Source organism: Parus major, chromosome 8 (genome assembly GCF_001522545.3).
Source record: "Parus major isolate Abel chromosome 8, Parus_major1.1, whole genome shotgun sequence".
NCBI classification, from domain to species: Eukaryota; Metazoa; Chordata; class Aves; order Passeriformes; family Paridae; genus Parus; species Parus major.
In genome coordinates, this window is record NC_031777.1 from 30,289,709 (window position 1) to 30,312,108 (window position 22,400).

General features: G+C 48.1%; 2 protein-coding genes across 10 annotated transcripts in view; one reads left to right on the top strand and one right to left on the bottom strand.

The window, feature by feature from the left end:
* ANKRD13C (ankyrin repeat domain 13C) overlaps nucleotides 1–6,280 on the top strand; it is a gene marked incomplete at its 5' end in the record, with an annotated part of 18,702 nt that extends 12,422 nt beyond the window's left edge. Inside the window, 4 exons of the mRNA XM_015636310.1 lie at nucleotides 195–274; nucleotides 811–909; nucleotides 1,438–1,538; nucleotides 2,368–6,280. Coding sequence (XP_015491796.1) covers nucleotides 195–274; nucleotides 811–909; nucleotides 1,438–1,538; nucleotides 2,368–2,498 — 411 coding nt within the window. The remainder of the gene's footprint in view (nucleotides 1–194; nucleotides 275–810; nucleotides 910–1,437; nucleotides 1,539–2,367) is intronic.
* A 685-nt stretch (nucleotides 6,281–6,965) lies between these two features.
* SRSF11 (serine and arginine rich splicing factor 11) overlaps nucleotides 6,966–22,400 on the bottom strand; it is a 15,984-nt gene continuing 549 nt past the window's right edge. Inside the window, exons 1-12 of one of the 9 annotated variants that reach the window (XM_033516511.1) lie at nucleotides 18,298–18,430; nucleotides 14,744–14,864; nucleotides 14,338–14,447; nucleotides 13,192–13,284; nucleotides 11,514–11,563; nucleotides 11,106–11,233; nucleotides 10,248–10,329; nucleotides 9,873–10,004; nucleotides 9,644–9,733; nucleotides 9,045–9,140; nucleotides 8,295–8,433; nucleotides 6,966–8,210 (exon numbers count right to left, since the gene is read on the bottom strand). In XM_033516511.1, the coding sequence (XP_033372402.1) occupies nucleotides 8,013–8,210; nucleotides 8,295–8,433; nucleotides 9,045–9,140; nucleotides 9,644–9,733; nucleotides 9,873–10,004; nucleotides 10,248–10,329; nucleotides 11,106–11,233; nucleotides 11,514–11,533 (885 nt within the window). In that variant the 5' untranslated portion in view covers nucleotides 11,534–11,563; nucleotides 13,192–13,284; nucleotides 14,338–14,447; nucleotides 14,744–14,864; nucleotides 18,298–18,430 and the 3' untranslated portion in view covers nucleotides 6,966–8,012. Of the gene's footprint in view, nucleotides 8,211–8,294; nucleotides 8,434–9,044; nucleotides 9,141–9,643; nucleotides 9,734–9,872; nucleotides 10,005–10,247; nucleotides 10,330–11,105; nucleotides 11,234–11,513; nucleotides 11,564–13,191; nucleotides 13,285–14,337; nucleotides 18,432–22,400 lie in introns of those variants that run through there. The other 8 variants (XM_015636305.3, XM_019007660.2, XM_019007659.2 and 5 more) reach the window with 8 other exon arrangements.

The window sequence follows — 22,400 nt, forward strand, 5'->3', positions numbered from 1 at the left end:
GAGCAGGAGCTGGGATGGAGCAGGAGCTGGGATGGAGCAGGAGCTGGGATGGAGCAGGAGCTGGGATGAGCAGGAGCTGGGATGAACAGGAGCTGGGATGAGCAGGAGCTGGGATGAACAGCGATGAACAGGAGCCAGGGTGAGCAGGGTGAGCTGTGGGGACAGGACTGAGCTGAGCTGTGTTTGTCCCACAGCCCGTGCGCCGGCAGTCGCTGACGCCGCCGTCCCCCAACACCATCTCCTGGGAGGAATACATCTCTGCAGAGAGTGGCAAGTGAGTGCTGCTGGGCCTGACAGGGATTCCAGGGACCCCTCTGCATCCCTGGGATGGGGCTGGGAGGGGTTTGGGTTCTCCACTTGGTGGGTGCTGTGTGTGTATAGTTGGTATCTCTGTTCTCCAGAAGTGATCCTTGTGTGTGGGAACAGTGTCAGTGCCTCAGATACTGCAGGGAACCCTGGAATGCTTTGGGTTGGACCAAATTGGCTTTTAAGGGACCTTAAAGCCCATCCAGTTCCACCCCCTGCCACAGGCATTTCTGGGTAGTGGTTAATGAACACTTCCTGTAGGGTTTATTAACATTGTGTTTATGAGGAGTTATTTTATTGGAGTGGTTTTCTTGGTTTTGTCTTTTCTCCTGGTTTAGCAGAACTCAGAGTAATCTAAAGTAAGAGGGGTTTTTATTTTTATTCTGCACAGCTTTACAATAAAGCAAATCCTTTGAAAGTAGGGATTCTTCCCTGATGTTTTCCAACCCAAGTCTGTTTCCCTTCCTCTGGGAAGCACTGACTGCCTCTCCCTCTCCTTCACAGAGCTCCTCACCTGGGCAGGGAGCTGGTCTGCAAGGAGAGCAAGAAAACCTTCAAAGCCACGATAGCAATGAGCCAGGAATTCCCCTTAGGAATCGAATCGTGAGTCAGATCTCCTGGCCATGGGAGTTACTCCTGTGGGGAATGTTGGAATGTGTTCATGAGAACCCTCCAGATCCCCAGGAGGGGGAGCTGCCAGTGCAAAAGCTGGGAGAGCAGTCCCTTAAACTGGGAAGCTGGGAGCTGCTGGGGCTGGGGGAGGAGCCCTTACCTGGCTTGATAAGAGCAGAATTTTGGGCAGGATTATCAGAAACTGGTGCCTGATCCCACAGAATTCTGAAATGGTTTTCCCCATAATAAGTTTTAGCACAAAATTGTGTCCCCTAAGTGCAAAGCCAGGTCAGTTCCACACGTCCATGGAGAAAGGGGCTGGTACCTCATCCCTCATCTCCTGTGGAAAATGAGAAGAAGGAATTGCTATCCTGGGGTTGGTTTGTTGTAATTCTGGATCACTGGGATGATGTCACTGTCACCTTCTCTGTCCCCTGGGCCCTTTGGGTCATGTTTTCCTGTTCCAGAGGGCCAGGGTGTGGCAGGAGGATCTGTCACAGGCTCTGCTCTCCTTTGCAGGTTGTTGAATGTCTTAGAAGTCATTGCACCCTTCAAGCACTTTAACAAACTTAGAGAATTTGTTCAAATGAAGCTTCCACCAGGCTTTCCTGTCAAATTAGGTAAGAGCACTCAGCAACCCCTGGGGCTTTATTTATCCAGAATTTTAGGTTGGAAAAGCCTTCCAGGATTATTACTGTGTCCAGCCATTCCCCAGCACTGCCAAGGCCACCACTGCCCCAAGTGCCAAATGCACACAGCTTTGAAATCCCTCCAGGGATGGGGACTCCTCCAGGACTGGAAAATACTTTCCAAGAGAAATTTTCCCAAATACCCAGTCCAGACCTAAGTATGTGCATTTATTCTTGCAGTATGTTCTGAAGGTCTTTTTTTGGGGTTTTGGGGAAGAGCTGTCTCCTAGGAATGTGTTGCTGGAGAGCTAAGGAGCACAGAAGTTGCTCCAAGGGCAGTGGGATGTGCTGGATTATTCCTGCATTAGGGGAGCATCTCAGGTGTGGAGTATTTTGTAACTGTGTTTCCTTTTCTTCAAGGATTACTTGTTATAGACTTATTTTAAGTGAAAAAATATAGACCTCCTGCACTTTTAACAGATAGAAATGTATAAAAATCAGCTTACTCACGGGATAGATGATCCCAGAAGCAGCAGCTCCTTTCCTAAGGGATACAGGGTTAGTGGAATTGCAGGGAGCTGTGTGAGCCTGCCTGTCCTGGACAGGCTGTGCTCTGTCTCTGCCATATCTACACAGCGTTCCAGAGCAGCTGGGGTTGGGATTCCAGATTGTTCTCCCATTCCCACGGGCAGGGACACCCTCCTCTATCCCAGCTGGCTCCAAGCCCCATCCAGCCTGGCCTTGGACACTTTCAGGGATGGGGATTGGTGCCATTGCTGGCTTTTCCTTGTCCTCACCGTGGCCTGTCCCTGCCCTGCAGACATCCCGGTGTTCCCCACCATCACGGCCACTGTGACGTTCCAGGAGTTCCGTTACGACGAGTTCGATGACTCCATCTTCACCATTCCCGACGACTACAAGGAGGATCCCAGCCGCTTCCCGGACCTCTAAGGGGGCTGGAAGGTTCCTGGGGAGCGTCCACAGCGGATCCCAGGCCGGGGGAATGGCTCCCAGAGCGGAGCAGAGCCGTGGGGCGCGGGAAGGGAAGAACTCGGTGAGCCAAGGGAAGAGCAGCAGTGCGGATGTGCTGGCACCGCACTGGGCATCCAGCCCCTCCAGCTCCCGCTTCCCAGAGCCTCCTGCTGCCATTCCCTTTGGCACAGCCAGTCCTGGCCCGGGAGCTGCCACCCCCAGCTGGGAAGAGCTGCTGGTTTTTAAATTTTTTTATGCTTGTGGTGATCCACGAGGCGCTGCTGGACCTTGGCACCGAGCTGGGCCCGGGGCTGGGGGTGAACCCCCGTCCTTCCCGTGCTCCCTGTTCCCTGAGCTCACAGCTCAGCCACGGAATGTTGGAAGGTATCCCCAAGGAATGCCTTGGCTGTAGATGAATGAACCAAATGGGCACCACTGACACTTGGATTTCCTCCTGCACCCCAGGGCAGAGCCAGCTGTGCTCTGCAGGGAGCGAGGCACCTCCTCAGCACCGGCCCAGCCCGGTGCTGTCCCTGCCTGATCCCTCATTCCCACTTCCCTCCCTGCTCTCTGCTCCCTCCCTGGCTCCCTGTGCTTTTGGGGAGCCCTCCAGGGCTGCCTGGCCAGGAATGTCACTTGTTAGTCCTTTATCTGACCCTCACCTGGGAGAGGTGTCCCAGAAAGGCTGAGCACCACCAGGTCAGTCTGTGTGTGCCCTCAGCAGCCTGGAAAAGCGGGATGCACTGAAGAGGCACTGGGAAAAGCTCAGGCTTTACCCTTCCTGCACTCGGGGCCATCGTGGTGCTCACGGGCAGCTTTCACTGGGCTGTTTCCACATTCATTTCCTGCCTCTTCGTGGTTCAATCACAGAGAATCCCAGACTGGTTTGGGGTGGGGGGGACCTTAAAGCTCATCTTGTCCATCTCCATGGATGTTTCAGTACTCCAGCTCCTCGAGCTTATTCCCATTCCCAGTTGTTCCAGTCTCATCTAACAATAGTCCACCTTTTTGGGGTTTGTTAGGCAAGATTTGTGCAGAAGGCTGATGGTGCTATTTGTTTGTATGAAGAAATTTAGATTCAAGTGCTGTGGTGTCATTGTACAAAAATGTAAATATTTTCCAAATTATATTCTTTGTGCACTGTAGGTAAAACTTTTTCTGGAATTCCATAGAGTTAAGGATCAAAGTTTATAATGAAGAGGATCATTGATGCTCAGTGGAGGGAACAGCTGTGCTGAGCACAAGGGACAAGGGAGGGGCTCAGCACAGGGCAAGGTGTCAGGCACACCTGAGAGCAGGGGATTCCAAACTGCTGGAATCTCTGATCCATCCCAAAGAGGCTGCTCTGGGGAAGGACATGGAGGAGCCCCAGGGAGTCACTGTCAGCAAAGTCCAGGAGCACTGGAGTGGGAGGCTGGGGTTGGTCCTTTCCAGCACCTCTGTGACCCTGGGGAACAGGGGATGCCAGGGACAGGGGATGCCAGGGACAGGGGAGCAGTGCAGCTTTGCTGTTAATTCAGACTCAAATCTAAAATACCACTTTAGGGAAAACAAGCAAAGGGAAGTGACTCCTGCAGTACCATCTCAGGGCAGGTGTGGAGCATCCTCTGGGAATGATGGAACTTGTTCTCCCGAGTAATGATGAATTCCTGATGTGTTTCACACCTCTGGGATGAGCTGGCACCGTCTGTGCTGCTCCTGGGATCCTCTGGGACAGGCTGGGAATGTTTGTGGGGCTGAGCTGGAGTTTGGATCGGTGCCCGTGGGGCAGCACAGGGCTCTGTCCCCTCCCAGGGGTCCCTGTCCCCTCCCAGGGGTCCCTTCAGGGTGTTTTGTGTAGCTGCAGGACCTGTGCCAGGGGTGGAGCTGAAGCTGATGCTGTACAGGGCACCCCATTCCTTGGGAATTCCAGTGAAGGCGAGAGGTTCCTCCCCAAGGGGAATGTCAGAACTCCCTTTCCTCAGTGGTACTGGGAGCATCCATGGATTTGTGTTTCTTTGCATTTTTGGTTCTCCCAAATTCATCCTTGGCTCCATGGAAGCAGCCACTGCTGGATCCCAGGGTGGATCCTGGGCTTGGAACTGGAAAACAAAAAGGGTTTCAGGTGGCTTCCCGTGGGCTTGAGGCTCCTGTGGCTCCATCCATCCGTGGGAGTCTGCCCAAAGCCCAGGGCAGGTCCTGGAAGTGCTTCCTGTGGTTCCTGTGGCCTCTGGCTGCAGATCTGGGGGGTTTTAATCCCCCAGGACCCGGCTGCTCCCTGGGACATTTGCAGGGTCAGTGGGAAGGGTTGCAGGAAGCTTCTCCTGAGGTTTGTTCTGCCTTGGGATGCAGGCACAGCTTTGGAACTGTCCTTGTTCTGCTTTATCCCAGGAAAGCCCGGCTGCTCCTGCTCTCCCTGTGGAGCTGAGGGATGGGAATTCCCTGGATTGTTCCCCAGCTGCCAGGGTGGCCCCGAGGGCTCCCAGAGCTGCTCTCAGTACTTTTCCCCCTCCTGGGATGTGGTTCCTGTTTGCACATTCCGGGTGAGGAGTTCTCACATGCAGGGACATCCATTCCCGATGGATGCAGCGCAGGAATTGGCAGTCACAGGGACACTGGGCTGAGCTGTGGATCCCGAGGGGCTGCCCACGTTGAGATCCGTGTTGATATCCATGTTTTCTCCACTAAAGCCTGTTCTTATCACTGGGTTGTGTTGCATGGACACGGGGAGGGTTTGTGTCTCCTGGGTGGGGCACAAGGTCCCTCCCCTCTCCCGTGGCTCTGGGAAATTCCTTTTCCAAGCAGGATCGATCTAGCAGAGCCTCACTTGGGCTCTTCCCACTTTCCTGAAGGCCAGGCCGGGTGTTACAGGAGGGTTTGGTCCCTGGGAGTGAGCACGGATCCGTGGATCGTGTCCGTGCAGCAGCTCCAGCTCATCCCCGTGGCCTGGGAATGTCGGGGGGAGCAGGAGCAGCCTCCTGGACACCCCAGCTGGGGTCAGGGAGCTGGATCAGCCTGGTGGGAATCACATCCCGCTGCTCCTGGGGGCTCGGGGCTCCCCTCCCACCACTTCTTTCATCCCGAGGATTTTATGGCTCTTAAAGCCAGCCAGGAATTTTGCTCAACCCAATTCCGACCTCACTGCGGAAGGATCCCGCGGGTTGTTTCTGAACCAAACTGGTCCTCTGGTCTTCCAAGCTCCTGCTGTGTCCCGTGGCAAAGGGAACTCCCTGGTTCTCCTCTCCTGGAGCTGCTGTCCAGCCACTGCACTCCCACCACTGCAATTCCCCGTTGTCCCCCCGATGTGTTTGTGCTGGAATCCCACCCAACTCCGTCGATATTCCCAGCCACCCTCTGTTATTTTACTGTCTCTGCTCCTGAGTTGTAATTCCTGCCAGGAGAACTGCATTATTTAATCTGGATTAACCAATTCCTGTAATGCTGCAGTTTCACTTTTCTTTTCCTGACAATTTGTTAACTCCCATGGAAAACGAGTCACGTCTCTTGCGTTTTCCTGTCGTCTGCTCCCTGTTTTTCTCTTCCCTTCACTCATAGTCACTTTGGGTTGTATCATTTGTTAGAATAAAGACCAAACTATGCTGTTGGATTTGGAAGCTGCTCCACCTGTGCAATCCAGGCTTCCCTGTCCTGTCCTGGCGCTCCCCAGGCCTCGGCTGGGCTGTGGGAGTGGGATGGGAGGGAGGGAATGAGCTCCTGCTGCTGCGTTCTGCAAGGGCATTTTCTTGGTCATTTTTAAAATAAAATCCTGCATTTTCATTACAGCCTCTTCTCAGCCCTCTGAATCCCAGGTTTTATGGGGAAAGGATGTGGGGAGCAGTTCCTGGCCTCACCTGGAGCTGAGGGAGGAGGTTGGGAACAGCTGCCTGGGAGGGGGGAAAAGGAGCCTCAAATTCACTCAACTGGGTTCGTTCCTCCAGGGATTTCACCTCCTGCCTCCAGGAATGGAGAGCAAAGCCAGGACCTCCAGGGAGGCTCTGGCCCTGCAGGAGGGCTTTGAGAGGATTCCTGGAGACTTTTTGGGGTTTTTGGGTTTTTTGAGGGAGGGCTGGGGGCTTTTTTGGGGGTTGGGATTTTTAATTTTTAAACTTCTCCTTGCTCTCCTGCCCCCAGCATCAGCCCGAGCTAAGTGAGCAGGGTCTCCCTCTGCAGGTTCAGATCTGCTGATGGAAAATCTGTTTCTAAAGGGGCAGGAACCCTTCCAGGAAGGGCTTCAAGCACTGCCAGTTAAAACAAAGATTTTTATAACTGTGCTTGCTCCAAGTCTCCCCAGAGCCTTCTCGTGCTTTCCATCTGCCAGGTCCCATCAACCTCCACATTCCCACCCCTCCCAAGTGAAATAATTCCCTCTTCACTCCAACAGGGAGATGGACAATTCCCCTGTAAGGAATGAGGTAAAGTTTGGTGCATGCAGCAGTGGAAATAAAACCCAGGAGTTTTCTAGGAAGAGGAGTTGAAGTTTCAGGGTTTTATTATCAAAGTTTTGTAAAACATTTTCCGAAACTGTACATCGACATGGCACAGACTGTCGGCTACTTTTGTCTCTTTACCTGCACAAAAGTAAAAGCTCTGGAGCTGCTGGAACTAAGGAACAGCTTTGGGTAACTACTCTGCAAATACCATGGGATCACCGAGTGCGGGAGGGAGGGAACGGCCGGGACAGGAACACAAATTCATCTGTTTGTACGACTTGAGATCGAGTAAAAAGTACATTATCAATGGACTCGCTTTAAAAACAGACCAGGGTCATTTTAAAATGCACTCCCTGCTGCAGTGGGTGAGCTCCTGAGCCCCCAGGCCTGGGTGAGGCTGCTCCCCCAACCCTCCCTCACTGGGCACGGGCAGGATTCCCCTTCCCGAGCTCACTCAGGCCCTTCCAGCTCGCCCTGGATGGAGCTAAACGAACACGGTGGAGAGAGAGCCCTCAGGAAGGTCAGAGCACAGAACCCTGGGCAAAGCCAACCAAAACCCACGGGAACCCAAACCCAACCAAGCCCAGCACGTGGTTTAAAACCAGAACTAAAGCCAAGAGCACAAAGAGCTGGTGTGATCCAAGGCCGGCTCCGGAGTGTGGGGGAGGTGCCGGCAGCCCCTCGGTGACTGCAGGACGGGGGGGTTGTGCCACACTCAGGGCATTCCCACAGGACAGGGGGGTTGTGCCACACTCAGGGCATTCCCACAGGACAGGGGGGTTGTGCCACACTCAGGGCATTCCCACAGGACAGGGGGGGTTGTGCCACACTCCCCACACTGCGGGACACTCCGGAGGGAGGGAAGCAGGGAGGGAGGAGGGCTGGCCCAGCCCGTGCTGCGGGAGGGACGTGCGGCCTGGCCCAGCCCCAGCTGGGCCCCCGAGCCGGGGATCCCTGTCTCAAGCTTTGGGTGTGAGTTAGTATTGGGATGGACAGACCATGGAGAGCTCGGAGCTGGATACATCTAGGTTGAGGATTAACAAGTACAGCATAAAGGATCACACTGGAGGGGCTGTGGGTGGGCTCAGTCGCTCATGTCCATGTCCTCCTCGTGGTGGTCGTCCCCGTTCACCTTGGATTCCCTGCCCGGATCCCCGCTGCCCTTCTCGGCTCCAGGCTCCTTCCCTTTGGGGGAGGGAGCATCCGCCACCTTCTTCTCCTCCTTCTTCTCCTTCTCGCTGTCGTAGCCCTGTTCCTCCTCATCGTAGTCCCTTGTGACCTGCTTTCCCGGGGAAAGGGACACGTTAGCACCTCCCTGCGGGCCGGGGTGGGGCTGGGAGCAGCTCCGGGCATTTTTGGAACCTACTTTCACATCCTTGTCGCTCTCGGATTTCCGGTCCCGGTCCTTCTCCTTGTCTTTGCTCTTCTTTTTCTTGCTCGTTGACCGTTCCCTCTCGTCTCTGCTCCTCTCTTTGTCTTTATCCTTCTTCTTTTCCTTTTTATGCCTGTGAGGATCAGCAGGAAGAGGATGAGTCCCACCCCCATCACCCCATTCCACGGCTGGAGCTGTGTCCAGAGCGTTACCCACAGCTCACACAGCAAAGCCAAAGGAAAACGGCAGAGAGCAAGTAGGGAGCAGCCTCTCCTTTCAGGAAATACCCCAAATCCCAACTTCTCAGCTCTGGCTCAAAGACAACACCACAAAGCCAAGGCCCAGCAAGGCTGTGGCCAACAGGAGCAGGGAATCTCCTGGGCTGAAGGGCCCCACAGGGATCATGGAGTCCAAACCCTGGACAGCAGGAACAGCGATGCCCCAGTGTTTTACAGAGGAGCACCTCGAGTTCCCCACCCTGGGACAGGGTCACAAACACCCAGACCACCCAAAATCAGCCAATTCCTACTGTGCAGAGCCAAAGGGACTGGGAATCGTGGCACAATTGTTCTCCTCCTACCACCCCTGGCCCTTGGAGCTCCCAGCCAACCCCAGCGCAGCCCCGTACGAGCAGCAAAGATTCCCCCCAGAACAGAATCCCCTGGGAGCCTCCCTGGAGGTGACAACTTGGGAATTTCCCACCCAGACACCATTCTCTCCAGCCATTCTCAGTGCTTCCCTGACCTCCTGGGTGACGGGGACCGGGACATTTTCCGTTTGGGAGACCTGGGCTTTTTCGGGGAGCGCGTCCCGCTCCGGCTCCGCCTGCGCCGCCGTTCTCTGCAGGGAGACACAGCAGCTCGTGTTATTGAAACCACAAATGCATCCCCAGCTCCAACCCCAGCCCTGCTCACAGGGTACTAAAGAGCTGTTAAAACTGCAAGTTAAATTTGCAAGTTTTTTTAGAAAAATCAAACACTTTTGCCTGCATTTATTCCCTAAATCAGGAAGAGCTTGGCAGGGACCCTGCAGCATCTGACTCTGACACAGAGCAAGGAGAAACTGTTGTAAGCACAAAGAATTTACCTCAAACACTGCAGGAAAATGAAAGTATCCTACAGAACAGGTGCTGTTGTGCCTGTACCAGATCAGCCACACTGGAATCATGATCCAGTGGGATCCAGGCACAGTCTGGGCTGGAGGGACCTGAAAGCCCAGCTCCTTCCTTGGGCAGGGACACCCTCCACAGACCTGCTGCTCTATCACAACGTTTTTTTCTATTTAATATTGAAGTGCACCAAAATCCTGCTGGGAACAGAGAGCAAGGAAAACCATTCCTGTACCTGCTTGTGCTTCTGGATCTTCTGGTTGTGCTGTAGCTTTTGGGGGGAGTTTTAGAACGTTTCTTTTCTTTCTCTTCTTTCTTTTTATCCCTTTTAGCAGAAGAAAGATTAAGCTGAAGTCAATGTCAAACAGCACTTGCTGATGTGCAGAGCTGGGAGGGACAGGGGTGGCTCCAGCACGGGGGACAATCCCTGTCCTGCTCAGGACTGGATTCCCTGGAGTCAATACCTGGTTTTGGATGTGCTCCGAGACCTCCTGCTCCTCTCTCTGGAATGAGATCTCCTCCTCCTCGGGCTTTTGGATCGCCTCCTGCTTCTGGATTTGGAATGGGATCTTCTCCTTGATCTGCTCCTGGAGCGTCTGCCAGGGACACACCAACATGGGGGTCACAGCAGGGACATTGGGGTGTTCCCAGCCCAGCTGCCCAGGGCTAAGGAAACCCCCAAAATCCACCACAGCTCTCCCTGTCCTGCACAGGAGCTCTGCACTGAAATGTCAATAAATCTTCAGAGCCCTCAATCAAACCCCAGGGTCTTCCCAAGAATGAGTTTTGCAGGAATTGTCCCAGCTGTGGGAGGTGTTTTTAAGGAATTGTTCAGTCACCTGTGTCTGGATGAGGAAGGTGTCCTCCTCCTCCTCGAGCGTGACCTTGACCTCGAATGTCTTCGTTTTTCATCTTTTTTGTCTAAAAAAAGGAAAAGCAGAATAAAAATCAATGTTTTTTTTTTTTTTAATATTCAAAAAGATTCTCTTAAGGAAATGATCTGGAGCTTCATGTAATTGATATAAATCAACCTGATTTTGCTGTTTGAAATGAAGGCTCATCTGTATTTTCTTCTCAAGAGGACAAAAAGAACCAGCAGAGGACAGGGACATGTTTGTGACATAAAATAACAGTTTGCTGCAAATCTGGAGAAGTCAAATTCCACAAAAAACCTTAATTTAAGTCAGTGAAAAGCTGATGGCTGCAGGGCAATAGAAAATTCCACGAAAATCCCAGAATCTGGTGTTTTGTGAGGGGCTGGAGAACCTCTCAGGAGATTGCTTTGAATTTCTCACAAAGAGCCTTGAGGTAAGCAAGAACAAGAACAGGAGTTCTGTTCCTTCCTGGAAATCCTCAGGAGGCTGCAGAACTGATGAATATTCTGTATTTTCAGTGTTCATGTTTCTGCCTCTCAGATTTGGTGCCTCTGACATTTGTGAGAGATCTTGTTCTACAATCAAACCTGCTGAAAAAGGCTCCAAAAAAGAGACTCATTCTTCAAATCAGTGAATTTTGGGAAAATCAACAGGTGAATTCCAGCACATTTCTGCAGGACACATGGAGCATGCACTGCAGGAGGATTAAAATCCCAATAAATGAATTCTCCACAGACCAAGGCAGGAAGGCAGTGCCCTGCAGCCCCTCAGTTTTTATCCTGTGCTGTGTCCAAGCCCTGGCTCATTCCAGGCTGGAATTACCTGGCTCTATAGCAGCAGAAATTAAGGACTGTGCTTCTCGGACTCTCTTCATGGCCTCTTCTATTTCTTTACTGGAGGTATCTGATTTCAGACTGGGGGACACAAGACCTGCAGCCACATGGTTCAACCTGGGCAACACAAAATTCCAGGAATTCAGGAGTGAGGAATCCAAGGGATCCAGGTCTGCACTGTCAGACTGAGCCAGCTGACAGGAGCAGGGAGCCCTGCAGTGATTTAGGTTTGGAGGGACACAAAGCCCATCTCATCCCACCCCAGCCCAGGGTGCTCCAGGGCCCTTCAAGCTGGCATCAGCTCCAGCAGGACAGGACACTGATATTCCCCCAGATATTGCCATGGATACTCCCCAGCAGTGCAAGACAAGGGCTTGGGAATGCTGCTGCTGCTTACTTTGGATCCACTGTGCTCATCAGTTTGAGGAGCTGATCTGCTGCGAGAGACTGCGAGGGAAAAACAAAGTTAAAACCAGGCTGGGAAATGTGAGAGCTCAAGAGAAGATTCCTTGGAATGTCCCCTCCCAGCTGGAAAAGCAGAGCTCAGCACCCCCAGCAGGGAGGAAAGGCCACACTGGGCTGCAGTGGCTGGGGCTGCACCCAGGGGCTCAGGGGCAGCCAAAGCCAGCCCTGCCCTGGGCCAGGAATAATCCACAAATGGGTAAAAACAAATGGGGAAAAACAAATGGGGAAAAAACAAATGGGGAAAAAACAAATGGGGAAAAACACAAATGGTTAAAAAACCAAATGGATAACAACACAAATGGGTAAAAAACAAATGGGTAAAAACACAAATGGTTAAAAATGCAAATGGATAAAAATGCAAATGGATAAAAAACACAAATGGATAAAAAAAACAAATGGATAAAAAACCAAATGGTAAAAAATGCAAATGGATAAAACCACCAATGGATAAAACCACCAATGGTTAAAACCACCAATGGTTAAAAACACAAATGGTTAAAAACACAAATGGTTAAAAACACAAATGGTTAAAAACACAAATGGTTAAAAACACAAATAGTTAAACCCACAAATGGTTAAAAATAAAAACAGACAAAAATACAAATGGTTAAAAAAACAGATAAAAACACAAATGGATAAAAATACAAATGGCTAAAAATACAAACAGACAAAACTACAAATGGTTAAAAATACAAATGGATAAAAACAAAAATGGATAAAAACAGATGGGTAAAAACACAAATAGGCAAAACTACAAATGGTTAAAACCACAACTGGTTAAAACCACAACTGGTTAAAACTACAAATGGTTAAAATTACAAATGGTTAAAATTACAAATGGTTAAAATTACAAATGGTTAAAAATCCAAATAGATAAAAATCCAAATAGATAAAAATCCACTGCTGGGGTGGAGTAGATCTATATTGGTTATGGGTTATATCTATAATTATGCACAAATGACTTTTAGTGTACAGTTCATTTTTGGCACTGCAGGAGAACAGAGCCCTCTCCAAGCTGTCTGTCCCCACTGAACACCTCAATGCCAACTCACAAACATTTAAATATTCCATGAAAAAATGTATTTTACAGCTCTTTTTCATTTGTTATTCAATTTTCCTCATCATTTGCTTGTTCTTCCACATGGGAACAACAAAAAAAAATATGATAGCAGTAGCAATGCATTAAATTATTGTTGCATTAAAAAATATTATCTTAAATATATATCATCAATATATTTTAATGGATTTTTTTATTGATATAAATATACTCAATATTCTTAGTACTTAAAAGCCTGTTTTATTCAGCTGTGACAACCTGATGAAATTTCCTTTTATTTTTGATACCTACAAAATTAAAAAGTCAAACTACTTCTTACATGAAGAACAAGGCAGGTTCATGGCCTGATAATGACATATATTTGAAATATTTCATTGCTATTCCCAAATTATTCCTTGGCCCCTTCCAACATTTAATTTGATATTCAAGCAGATATTTTTTATTCCAGGGAGGAACCAATCCCTGGAGTTCCCAGGCAGTGGCTGTGCACGAAAAGCACTCTCAGAGCAGCCAAGAGGGGGAAATAAAGGATATTTTTGGATTGAGGACGTACCTGGGAGTTCAGGTTTGCTCCAGGAAGCCCAAGAGCAGCAAGGGCAGGGTCGAGAGCAGGAGCTCCTAAAGCAGCTAAAGGGACAGCACCAATCTGTGGCAGAGACAAAAATCACTCAGTGAGGGCAGGGGAAATCAAGGTGGGTGAAGGAGGAAAGCATTTCAAAAGTTGAAGAAGTGACAGTTGAAAATGAAGTTATTTTTCAGTGCTAAAATGGAAATTTATTTTTTAAGTTTTTGAGGCTATTGCCCCATTTCTAATTCATTTTAGGGTTGAGATGGCCATGGTTGATGTTAAAAGGCAATTTAAAAATACTGCATCCCTGCAAATGTCTCTAAATTTGGGTAGGAAGCCACTGGGAGAGCAGGAGGCTCCTGAAAGCAGCTCAGTTTGGGCCATTTCACATGAGAGGATTGAGACCCAAACCCAACCCAACACTGTGAACAGCCTGGGCTTCAGACACAGCTGGAACTCAGGTGGCTCAACAACCTTTTCCAGGATTTTTATGCACAGTTTTCAGGGAATGAAATCTTCTGGGTTGTGTTTGCTTCTTCCAGCCCCTTCCCTGGGTTTCAAAGGTTAAATTTAGGCTCTTCCCCCCTGAGGAGCTCCATGGCCACGGGTCCTTCAGCTAAGCAGGAGCTGAGGTGGGTTTGAGAAGTGCAGAATTGATGAGGTTTTATTATGATTAATTTGCCTCCTGCACTTTGATTCTGTGCCCTGTTAAGAGCTGAGCTGTGACTCCAACTTCTCCCACAATGTGCAATTCTCACTGTTCATCTTCCACATGAATTCTCGTGGGTTCACACAACCAGGCTCCCATTTTCCCCTCAGCTGCAGGATTAATGAAGGGAATCTCACAGCGTGGCAGCTCCCTGGACTTGAGGAAGTTAAAATCTGTGAGATCTCTACTGCTTGTCACATCTGCAAAGTACAGTGGGTGAGAGGGGTGGGAGGCACAAGCAGGGCCCTGGGAAAGCAGGAAATAGGGAAATCAGGATATTGGGGCTCTCATGCCCCAATTCACATCAGAGCTGTCCCAATCCATCAGGGCCCTGGAACTGGAATGAACACACCAGTCCTGAAAGAAAGAGCAGGAATGAAGTGGGAATGCAGCAGGAGACACCCAGGGGTTCCCCAGCCTACCTGAGAGAGAGGGTTGGGGGTGGGCAGCAGGCCACCCCCGGGCAGCAGCCCTGCCACGGCATTAGCTGGTGCCAACAGAGACAAAGCCTTAGTCTCATCAGGAATGACTCCTGCAGGAAAACAGCCTGGCATTAGAGTGCATCCCAGCCCAGAGGCACCAAATACACAAATACACCCAGCAAAGTCTCCCTGATACACCACCTGAGTTTGTTGAAAGTACTTATGTTGGCTAAAATACAAAGCTTGATGGCTATTAATATTTAGCATTAACTTTTTTTGTCAGAATGCAACTTCAATGGGTGACAATTTGACTGTTCCTTTTTCTCTACAAAAGGTTAAGTTTCTAGAGCAAAAAAATAGCACAATACACACTACTTTGTTGTTAACACTGCCAAGGTTTCATCACCTGTACTCGATTTTTAAGTCATGAACCAAACGTAAGCAAGCACAGTCGGTTCTCCAGGGGTGAGAGTGCTCTCAACTTTCAAAAGCTGTTTTATGAACAACGACTCGTGTCGGCTGCTTCACTACAAAGCACACAGAAAAATCAAGATACACAAGACAAAAAAAGTTGGATTTAGGGGTTAATAATATGGTACAGTTCACTATGTTTTCTTTTACACCTACCATACAAATTTTGGCAAACTTAAAAGAGAAGGGATGGGTGTTTTGGGTAGGGCTTTTGCTGACGTGTCACATGGAATGCGGCTCTCCGGGAATGCTGGGGCTGTGTCTGTGGCTGGGATACACACAGGGATGCTGGCACATTCCTTACCTGTGCAGTAAAATGCATTTTGCTCCGATATGTGCCAGCCTAGAGCACCAACAATGCTGCTGCCACCTGCTGTGGCACAGGGGACTCGTGGCCCAAAGTCTTGCAGCCAGCTAAGCCCAGGGGCTGTTGAGCTGCCTGCTCTGCACACAGAGTGCTCAGGGCCCTACTGGCAAACAGGCGTGGAGGGAGTTTTACTCTATCCAACAGCAAAAGCCCTATACAGATGGATTAATTTGTTAATGTGCCCAAGCCCCCAAAATGAGAGTTCAATAAAACAATTTTACTATATAGTTGCAAATACCAGTAGTGTTTCTGTAATACATATTAAGAAACTGCATCTCATCATAAAACATACAATATGTACAGGGCACTTAAGAGAAACTGGATAAGCTGCAGAAGAAAACTGTTGGGTGGTATTTTCAGCAGGGCCTGGTATATAGTTCAGGCTGAACCAGGGAAAAGAACTGTAAAACACAACAACAAAAAAGAAAAACCACTGTTAAATAAAGGTAATGGTTCCTCCCACCTATACTGAGAAGTGCCGATAATCTACACAAATGTACAATACACAGCACTGATATCTGGCTCGTGGCACTGAGCTGGCAGCACTTTAGATACCCAAAGTTATGGAGGGACAGGGGAAAAAGGTCATGGAGGCAAAGGGCAGGAATGCATAAATATATCAACATACCTACAGAGAGATTATGGGGTCATTTGGCATGCAAAATTATGTCTCAAGAGGATATTTATCAATTACAGCTAAACATTTCAAATTAGTGCAACTACAACATTTCTGGCATCTAAATACAAATGCTCAGACTTAACTCGAGACACCTCATAGAAGATCTGCATCCATTAAAAAAAATTCATGCATCTGATCCTCTAATCGTTTCTTTAAAAAGTATTTAAATAAACTATAATTTAAAAAAAAGCAATGAGGCCCCTCACCAGTTAATTTTCATGCTTCAAGAGCTTTTTTTACTGCTGCTTTGTTAGAACCATGAAATACTGCATGAATGTGTAGAAATGAAAGAAAAAGAAACAGACAAAAAGAAACAAACATTAACCAAAGAACCTAAACACCCCCCCCAGCCATCTTTAACCTTAAAGAGTTCCTTCCAAATCTAGGAATTAGCCCAGAGAAAATGACAAATACTAAACCTTACCGTAGCCTTTGTGTATAGTTCTATAACACAAAGCAACAGCCAACACCAAAGTGTCTGTGTGAGCTAAAACTTGGGACAGGGGGGGAATTATTGCACTAAACAGATAATAAACATTTGCTTTAGTGACAGGCAATAATCACACAGGTTCATTAGCACAGCAGAAATCAGAGAGGAGGGCCCCATTCAGCACAGGCCTGGCTTTAAGCACATCAGCAGTGGCACTGTGGGCTGGGGAAAATGCTGCTTCTTGTTCAACTGGGACCCTGGCAGGCTGAATTTTGGGGAGAAACTGTACTCCAGCACAGGGACAGAAGTATGGGATTATCAACCCAGGGGCAAGACTTCATGGGCTGAACATCTCTCTTGTGATGTGCCAAGGCCATTAAATTCTGAGCTGTTCAACAACACAAGGTACAGCCCAGGGGTGACTCCTTAACAGGCCCAGTAAAATATTCTACTTTAACAATTTGATTTTCTGAAGCACAGCTGCTGGGCAGGTTTCTCTATGTGCCAGGTTTATCCCCAGTGGACAAAGTCAGAATGACAAAGAGAAAAGTGGGTTTATCCTTGTAGGAAGAATTAAACACTGGCATTATTCCCACGGGCCTTGGAGAATATCCCAGCAGAATCTCACTGGCCTGGTGCTGTGTTTAACACCCACACAGGGACAAGAAGCCTTTCAGCTCTGCTGTTCTCCAGCAGTGGCAGCAGGAGCAGTAACTCCAGTGCAGAAGGGGTTCTGGACCCCCAGGAAGCAGCAGGGCTGTCAGAGGCCACACTGCTGCACATTCCTACACTCCAGGAATTAGGCTGGACGTCTTTTAACTTTAACTTTTGTATCTTTTAAGCTTAAGGAATACAAAGATAAGATAAGACAGCTCCCCAGGCCTCAAGAGACAGCTCCAGCATGACAGATTACAGGTGTGACCCAGGGCCATGTACCAAACTTAGCACTGTAGTATGACTTAATCTGCAAGATTTTATTCAATTCAACCTTTCCCAGAAGTAAATCAAGAAATGCACAAGTACAATGGAAATCAGTTACTTCTAAAGCAAGTCTAGAAGAGTTTAATAAGACTTCTGTAAGAAGAGGTGTCTTCTCAGCACTTTGCTTTTAAGGTAAGTTCCAAAAACCCTGCTCATTGCCTTTCAAATTACTGTAACACCCTAAAATGTAAAAATAAAAAGAAGAAGAGAAAATGTAGTTAACAAGTGGTTACACCAGGAAAACACTTGGGGACTTGAGTGCTTGCTGGCCTTTAGTTAATGGCTAGAATCCCCTGTAGCTGCAGAGGACCCACTGTTTTTCAGTCATCTGGAAGGGCTTTGCATTTGCCTTCTCCACTACAAAAATCACACACACAAATAACAGAGAGAAGAGTTTATTATTTAGTGAAATTCTATTAAATATATCAAGGATGAACAAGAAAACTTGGCATTAAAAACTAGGACCAGTGCCCATGTGGCACCTCTTGGAAGTTGTCACTTTTGAATTAAAGCGTAATTATTCAAACCCTTGGTATACTGGACTCCACAAGGAGAGTGAGGGCCTTTTTTGGGGATGTTCCCAAATAAATGCAATGGCAGCTTATCCCAAAGGAATGTTAATTCCTCTCCCATGCACTCTCAGGGAGGGAGAAATCATCCTCATGAAGAGAGTGAAAGTGGCAAACAATCAATAAGGTAAAATAAATTTCCTTAAAATATTGACCTGTTTGCATTACAGTCGGTTTGGGAAAATGTCTCATTGAGACTGACACAGAGCAAAATTTGCATAGAATTCTGCCTAAAACGCTCTTCTTCTACACTTTGAAGCCACACAAAACTTTCCACTTCGATTTGGTGTCTCTATGGAAACAATCTGATCAAATCCAGGGGGCCAAAGGCAATATACCAAGGGTTTCAGAATGGCAATCTCTGACATGTTTGACATAGGACTACTGTTCAATTCTGTGCACTAGACAGGAACCAACCACCACCCCAAGGGTGGCCCCATAGAACATCAAACAAGTTACAAACCTTCAGCATAGGGAACGACTATGAGGGCTCTGTCAACGAACACAGTGTTTGTCAGGTGCTGGGCCACCACGGCCGAGTCGGGGTCCTGGAACTTTACAAAGCACACACGCGACGACACCGGCAAGGGGGAGTCACTGCAAGAGAGAGCCAGCACTCAGGGACAGCAGGGAAACACAGAATCAACCCCAAAACCACACCCCAATTGTTACATTCCCTCTCTTGGAGCTGCACATCAGCTCTGTTATCACTCCAGCTGCACGTCAGTTCTGTTGTGTGCAGTGAATCCACCTAAGTGCAAATTCTGCCCTGGCTGGGAGGAAAAGTTGGATGAAAAAAGAGAAAAAGTTACCAATTGTGTCTCAGTTAAACCCTGTGGTTTCACACCCCCTGCTTTAGGCCCCAAATGAAGGTGGATTGTGAAATGAAGAGGGTGATGATTAAAGGATTGTTGTGACTCGGGACAAGGGCATGTAGGGGCAGTGTGTGCACTCATGGCTTTGACCTGCCAGAGGGCAGGGAGAGATGGGATATTGGGAAGGAATCCCAGGCTGGGAGGGTATTGAGCCTCTGGAACAGAATTCCCAGAGAAGCTGTGGCTGCCCCTGGATCCCTGGCAGTGCCCAAGGCCAGGCTGGAGCACCCTGGGATAGTGGAAGGTTACAGCCTATGGCAGGGGGTGACACTGGATAAGTGCTAAAGTCACTCCCAACCCAAACCAGTCTGGGATTATTTTATTCGTCAACCCAATTCCATTCCAGCTTCTAGACTAAATTTCACTGTGCTCCCACAGCCTGAGGAGTGCCCAGTGCTGAGCTCCTGCCTGTCCTTCAGCAGGGAAACGAGGAAATTTCAGCTCAGGCAGGAATGAAAAGCTGAGCACAGCACCTCTCTCCAAGGCAGGTCTGTTCCCAGCTCAGAACAAATGTCTGTCAAGCTACAAACCCAAAACCGACAAGTTCTGAGTCACTTCAAAGAAAAACCAACCCAGAAATATCCACATCCTGCAACAGGAAATAATTGTAGAACTACAGCTGTGACTTCCCTAAAACCAAACCTAACTGAAAAGCCAGGTGCAGTCAAGCCAGGCAAGGTCCAGAATGGGTGCCAAGAGCCCCCCTGTGCTGAAAGCGGGGAAGAATTTGCTGGAATTTGGTGTACAAAGTCAGAGGAAGTAAAATTGTTCTGCAGACAGAACTGTGGGACAGATGAGTTAAAAGCTGCCTCCAAAAGGCCCAGGCAGGGAGTGGAAGCAACAGCAAGTCCAAAACCTACACCAGGCCAGAGGTCGAGATGAGCCTGGGGAGCTCTGAAATTATCACTGATCCTGACAAAAACCTGCTTTTCCTACCTGGATTCCCAGCCACAACTCTAAACATCTGACTTCAAAGGCATCCCAGCTCCAGAGCAGTTTGATCTGGGCTGCTGAGGCTGATCAAGCCTTTCAGCACTGGGGGTTGTCAGAATTCAGGGAACAACTCCGACACCACCAGACAGATCCAGGGTCTATTTTTGGCACTGCAAATGCCAAAAGCTCCCTCACCTTCAGCCCCACTGAGCCCAACACACACAACTGCCCCCAGTGTCTGTCAGACCACACTCTAATAACCTTACATTACACCTGATGTGGAAAACTAAATTGGAGCCAGCACATTGCAGCTTCTGAAGCATTAAAATTAGAAACAGCTACTTGCTCCCACAGCTTGCAGACTGAATAAATTGGGAAGCAACTGCAGTGATAAATGAGAGAAAAATAATTTAAATCTGGTGGCTCTTTTGTACCCAGGAATCCACAGCAGCCTGGCAAAATGGTGCCTTTTTTAGCCCATAAGTAATAATTAATAAGAAGAAATAAAAAAGAATAATAACATAAACCCAAGGAAGCATTAGTAGAAGGTGTTTAACAAAATCACAGTAAAACTGTAAAGAAAAGTAAAATGAGGGGTGATGGCAGAGCTGAAGGAGTTCCTAATCTAAATTGAATAAAATTACACAATTCATTAAAGAAATGCAGCCCAATATTTTCAGGCATTTTTAAAATGCCAGTGATAACAAAGGAATGTGAACCAGAGCAGATCCTACTGACTCTTCAGCAGATCCTGTTTACAGCCAGGAGTGCCACTGGAAATGCTTTGGGATAGCTGAGCTTTTTCCCAAAATAATGAACCTAAAATAACAACTGAAAATGTGTTAGGCAATGCTTCTGCAGCCTGACATTTAATTTACATCTGTGTATTGCACTTTTAAAAATGGTATTTCCACTCACTCTCAAATCCAAGCTGGGTGAAATTCATGAAGAACTGGATGTTCTCAACAGCTCCCAAAAAAAAGCCACCATCCATCATTATTCTAATTCACCCAAGACTGAAACATTCAGGAATTGTCTCTCAGCCACTGGAATGCTGGGACACACAAGGATTTCCTGAGGCTGGACTACAGGAAACTCAGAAATCCACTCCCTCCAGTTTCCAGTTTGGATGGAGTTTTATGGAATACAATAAAGATGAGAACCAGGCAGTGGAGTCTGGGAAAAACAGAAGGAGGAGGAGGAGGAAAATTGGAAGGAGTCCCAAAACTGGTTGTGCATTAAAGACCCAGCTGAGGTGTACAACGAATGGGAAACAGGGGATTAAATAAACTGGGAAAAGGAGGTGGATGAGGGGAGAGAAGGAAAACCAGGAATCTGGAGAAGCTCAGGAAGTTACACGTGATCTGGGAGTGCAGGAGAATAAGGGTCAGAGTGACACGGATCAAACCAGGAGGCGGAGCAATGGAAATGGGATTGGCTCCTCAAACGTTACAGGCAAGGGAAAATCCCAGCAGGATCCAGGATAGAAAGGAACCCAGATGTTGGGGAGAATTCACAGATTATAATTTATATCCCATACCCCTCCAAAAATGGATGGACACCATGGGCAGGAAAAAAAGTCAGCTGGAATTTGAAGGAGAAGGAACAGAAAAAGAACGTGGCACTATTAGGAAATGTCCCTGTGTTTGGGGTGAAGTGGAACTGAAGTGACCCAGAGCAGATTCCCATCAGTCCAGGAAAAATCTGCAGGGCCTGAGTCCTCACACAAGGGAAAGGACACCAAGGCACTGAAGCAATCGCAGAACAGATTAGTTAATGTGTATCTAAAGCTACAAAGTTTCAAAGACACAAATCCCCTCAACAGCCCTGAAAAATGAGACAAAGTGTCCAAATACAGAGCAGCCCAGGAAAGGACTGCACCTGTCACAGGTGAGCTCCTGCCCTGTCAGCTATCCCAGCTGGGAACAAGGAAACTCACTCTGGAGCTGTCTTTGGTTTGTGCTGGAAGGGATGGAAGCCTCAAGAAAGAAAAACAAATGTTTGGTGATAGCTTTTTTCCCCCTAAAATAAAAATATCCAAGTAATTTTGGGTATTACAAATAATTGATTGTGGTCTTGTTTGATTAATCTTCATTCTGGTAGAAAGAAAACCTTTAACTTCTATAACAAATATGCAAAACACCAACATATAATAACACCAGGCTCTGTAAATCAAACTGAAACCATCAGTACTGCTAACACCCAAGTTTTATATTGCATCAGAAAGGGTTCTGAAAGCTCTATTTATTTTCATTAGAACTTAACTGCAAATGAAGACATAAAAACTATCTTATTTCCTTTTCCTTTTGTTTGTGGCTATTTGTAAATTACCGGGGTACCCGAAACTTTATTTTCAGTTATATACACGCTTGAAATGTGCATTATTTGTTCTCATTTGCACAGAATTCCTGGCAAGATGTGCAAATGAGAAACGTGTATTTGTCTGTTAGCAGTCACCTTTCTGCTCAGCACAGATTTGTTCGCAGGGAACACAAATATTAAAAGCGTGCTCTTTGTAAATTCGGGCTAAGCTGCTCCTTTAGCACAAAATTATTTGTAACAAATTCGTTTATCTACACCCAGAAGTTTTGGCCCTGCGGAGGTGACGCAGAAAACAGAGGCTCAGCGGGCACAACCCTGGACAAACAGCTCCTGGTGACAAACGCGCATTTCCCCGGAGCCGCACGTGTCACCGCATTAATCCCGCAATCCCGTGACGGAGCAGAGCCGTGCGGGGAGCAGCAGGAGCAGCAGCAGC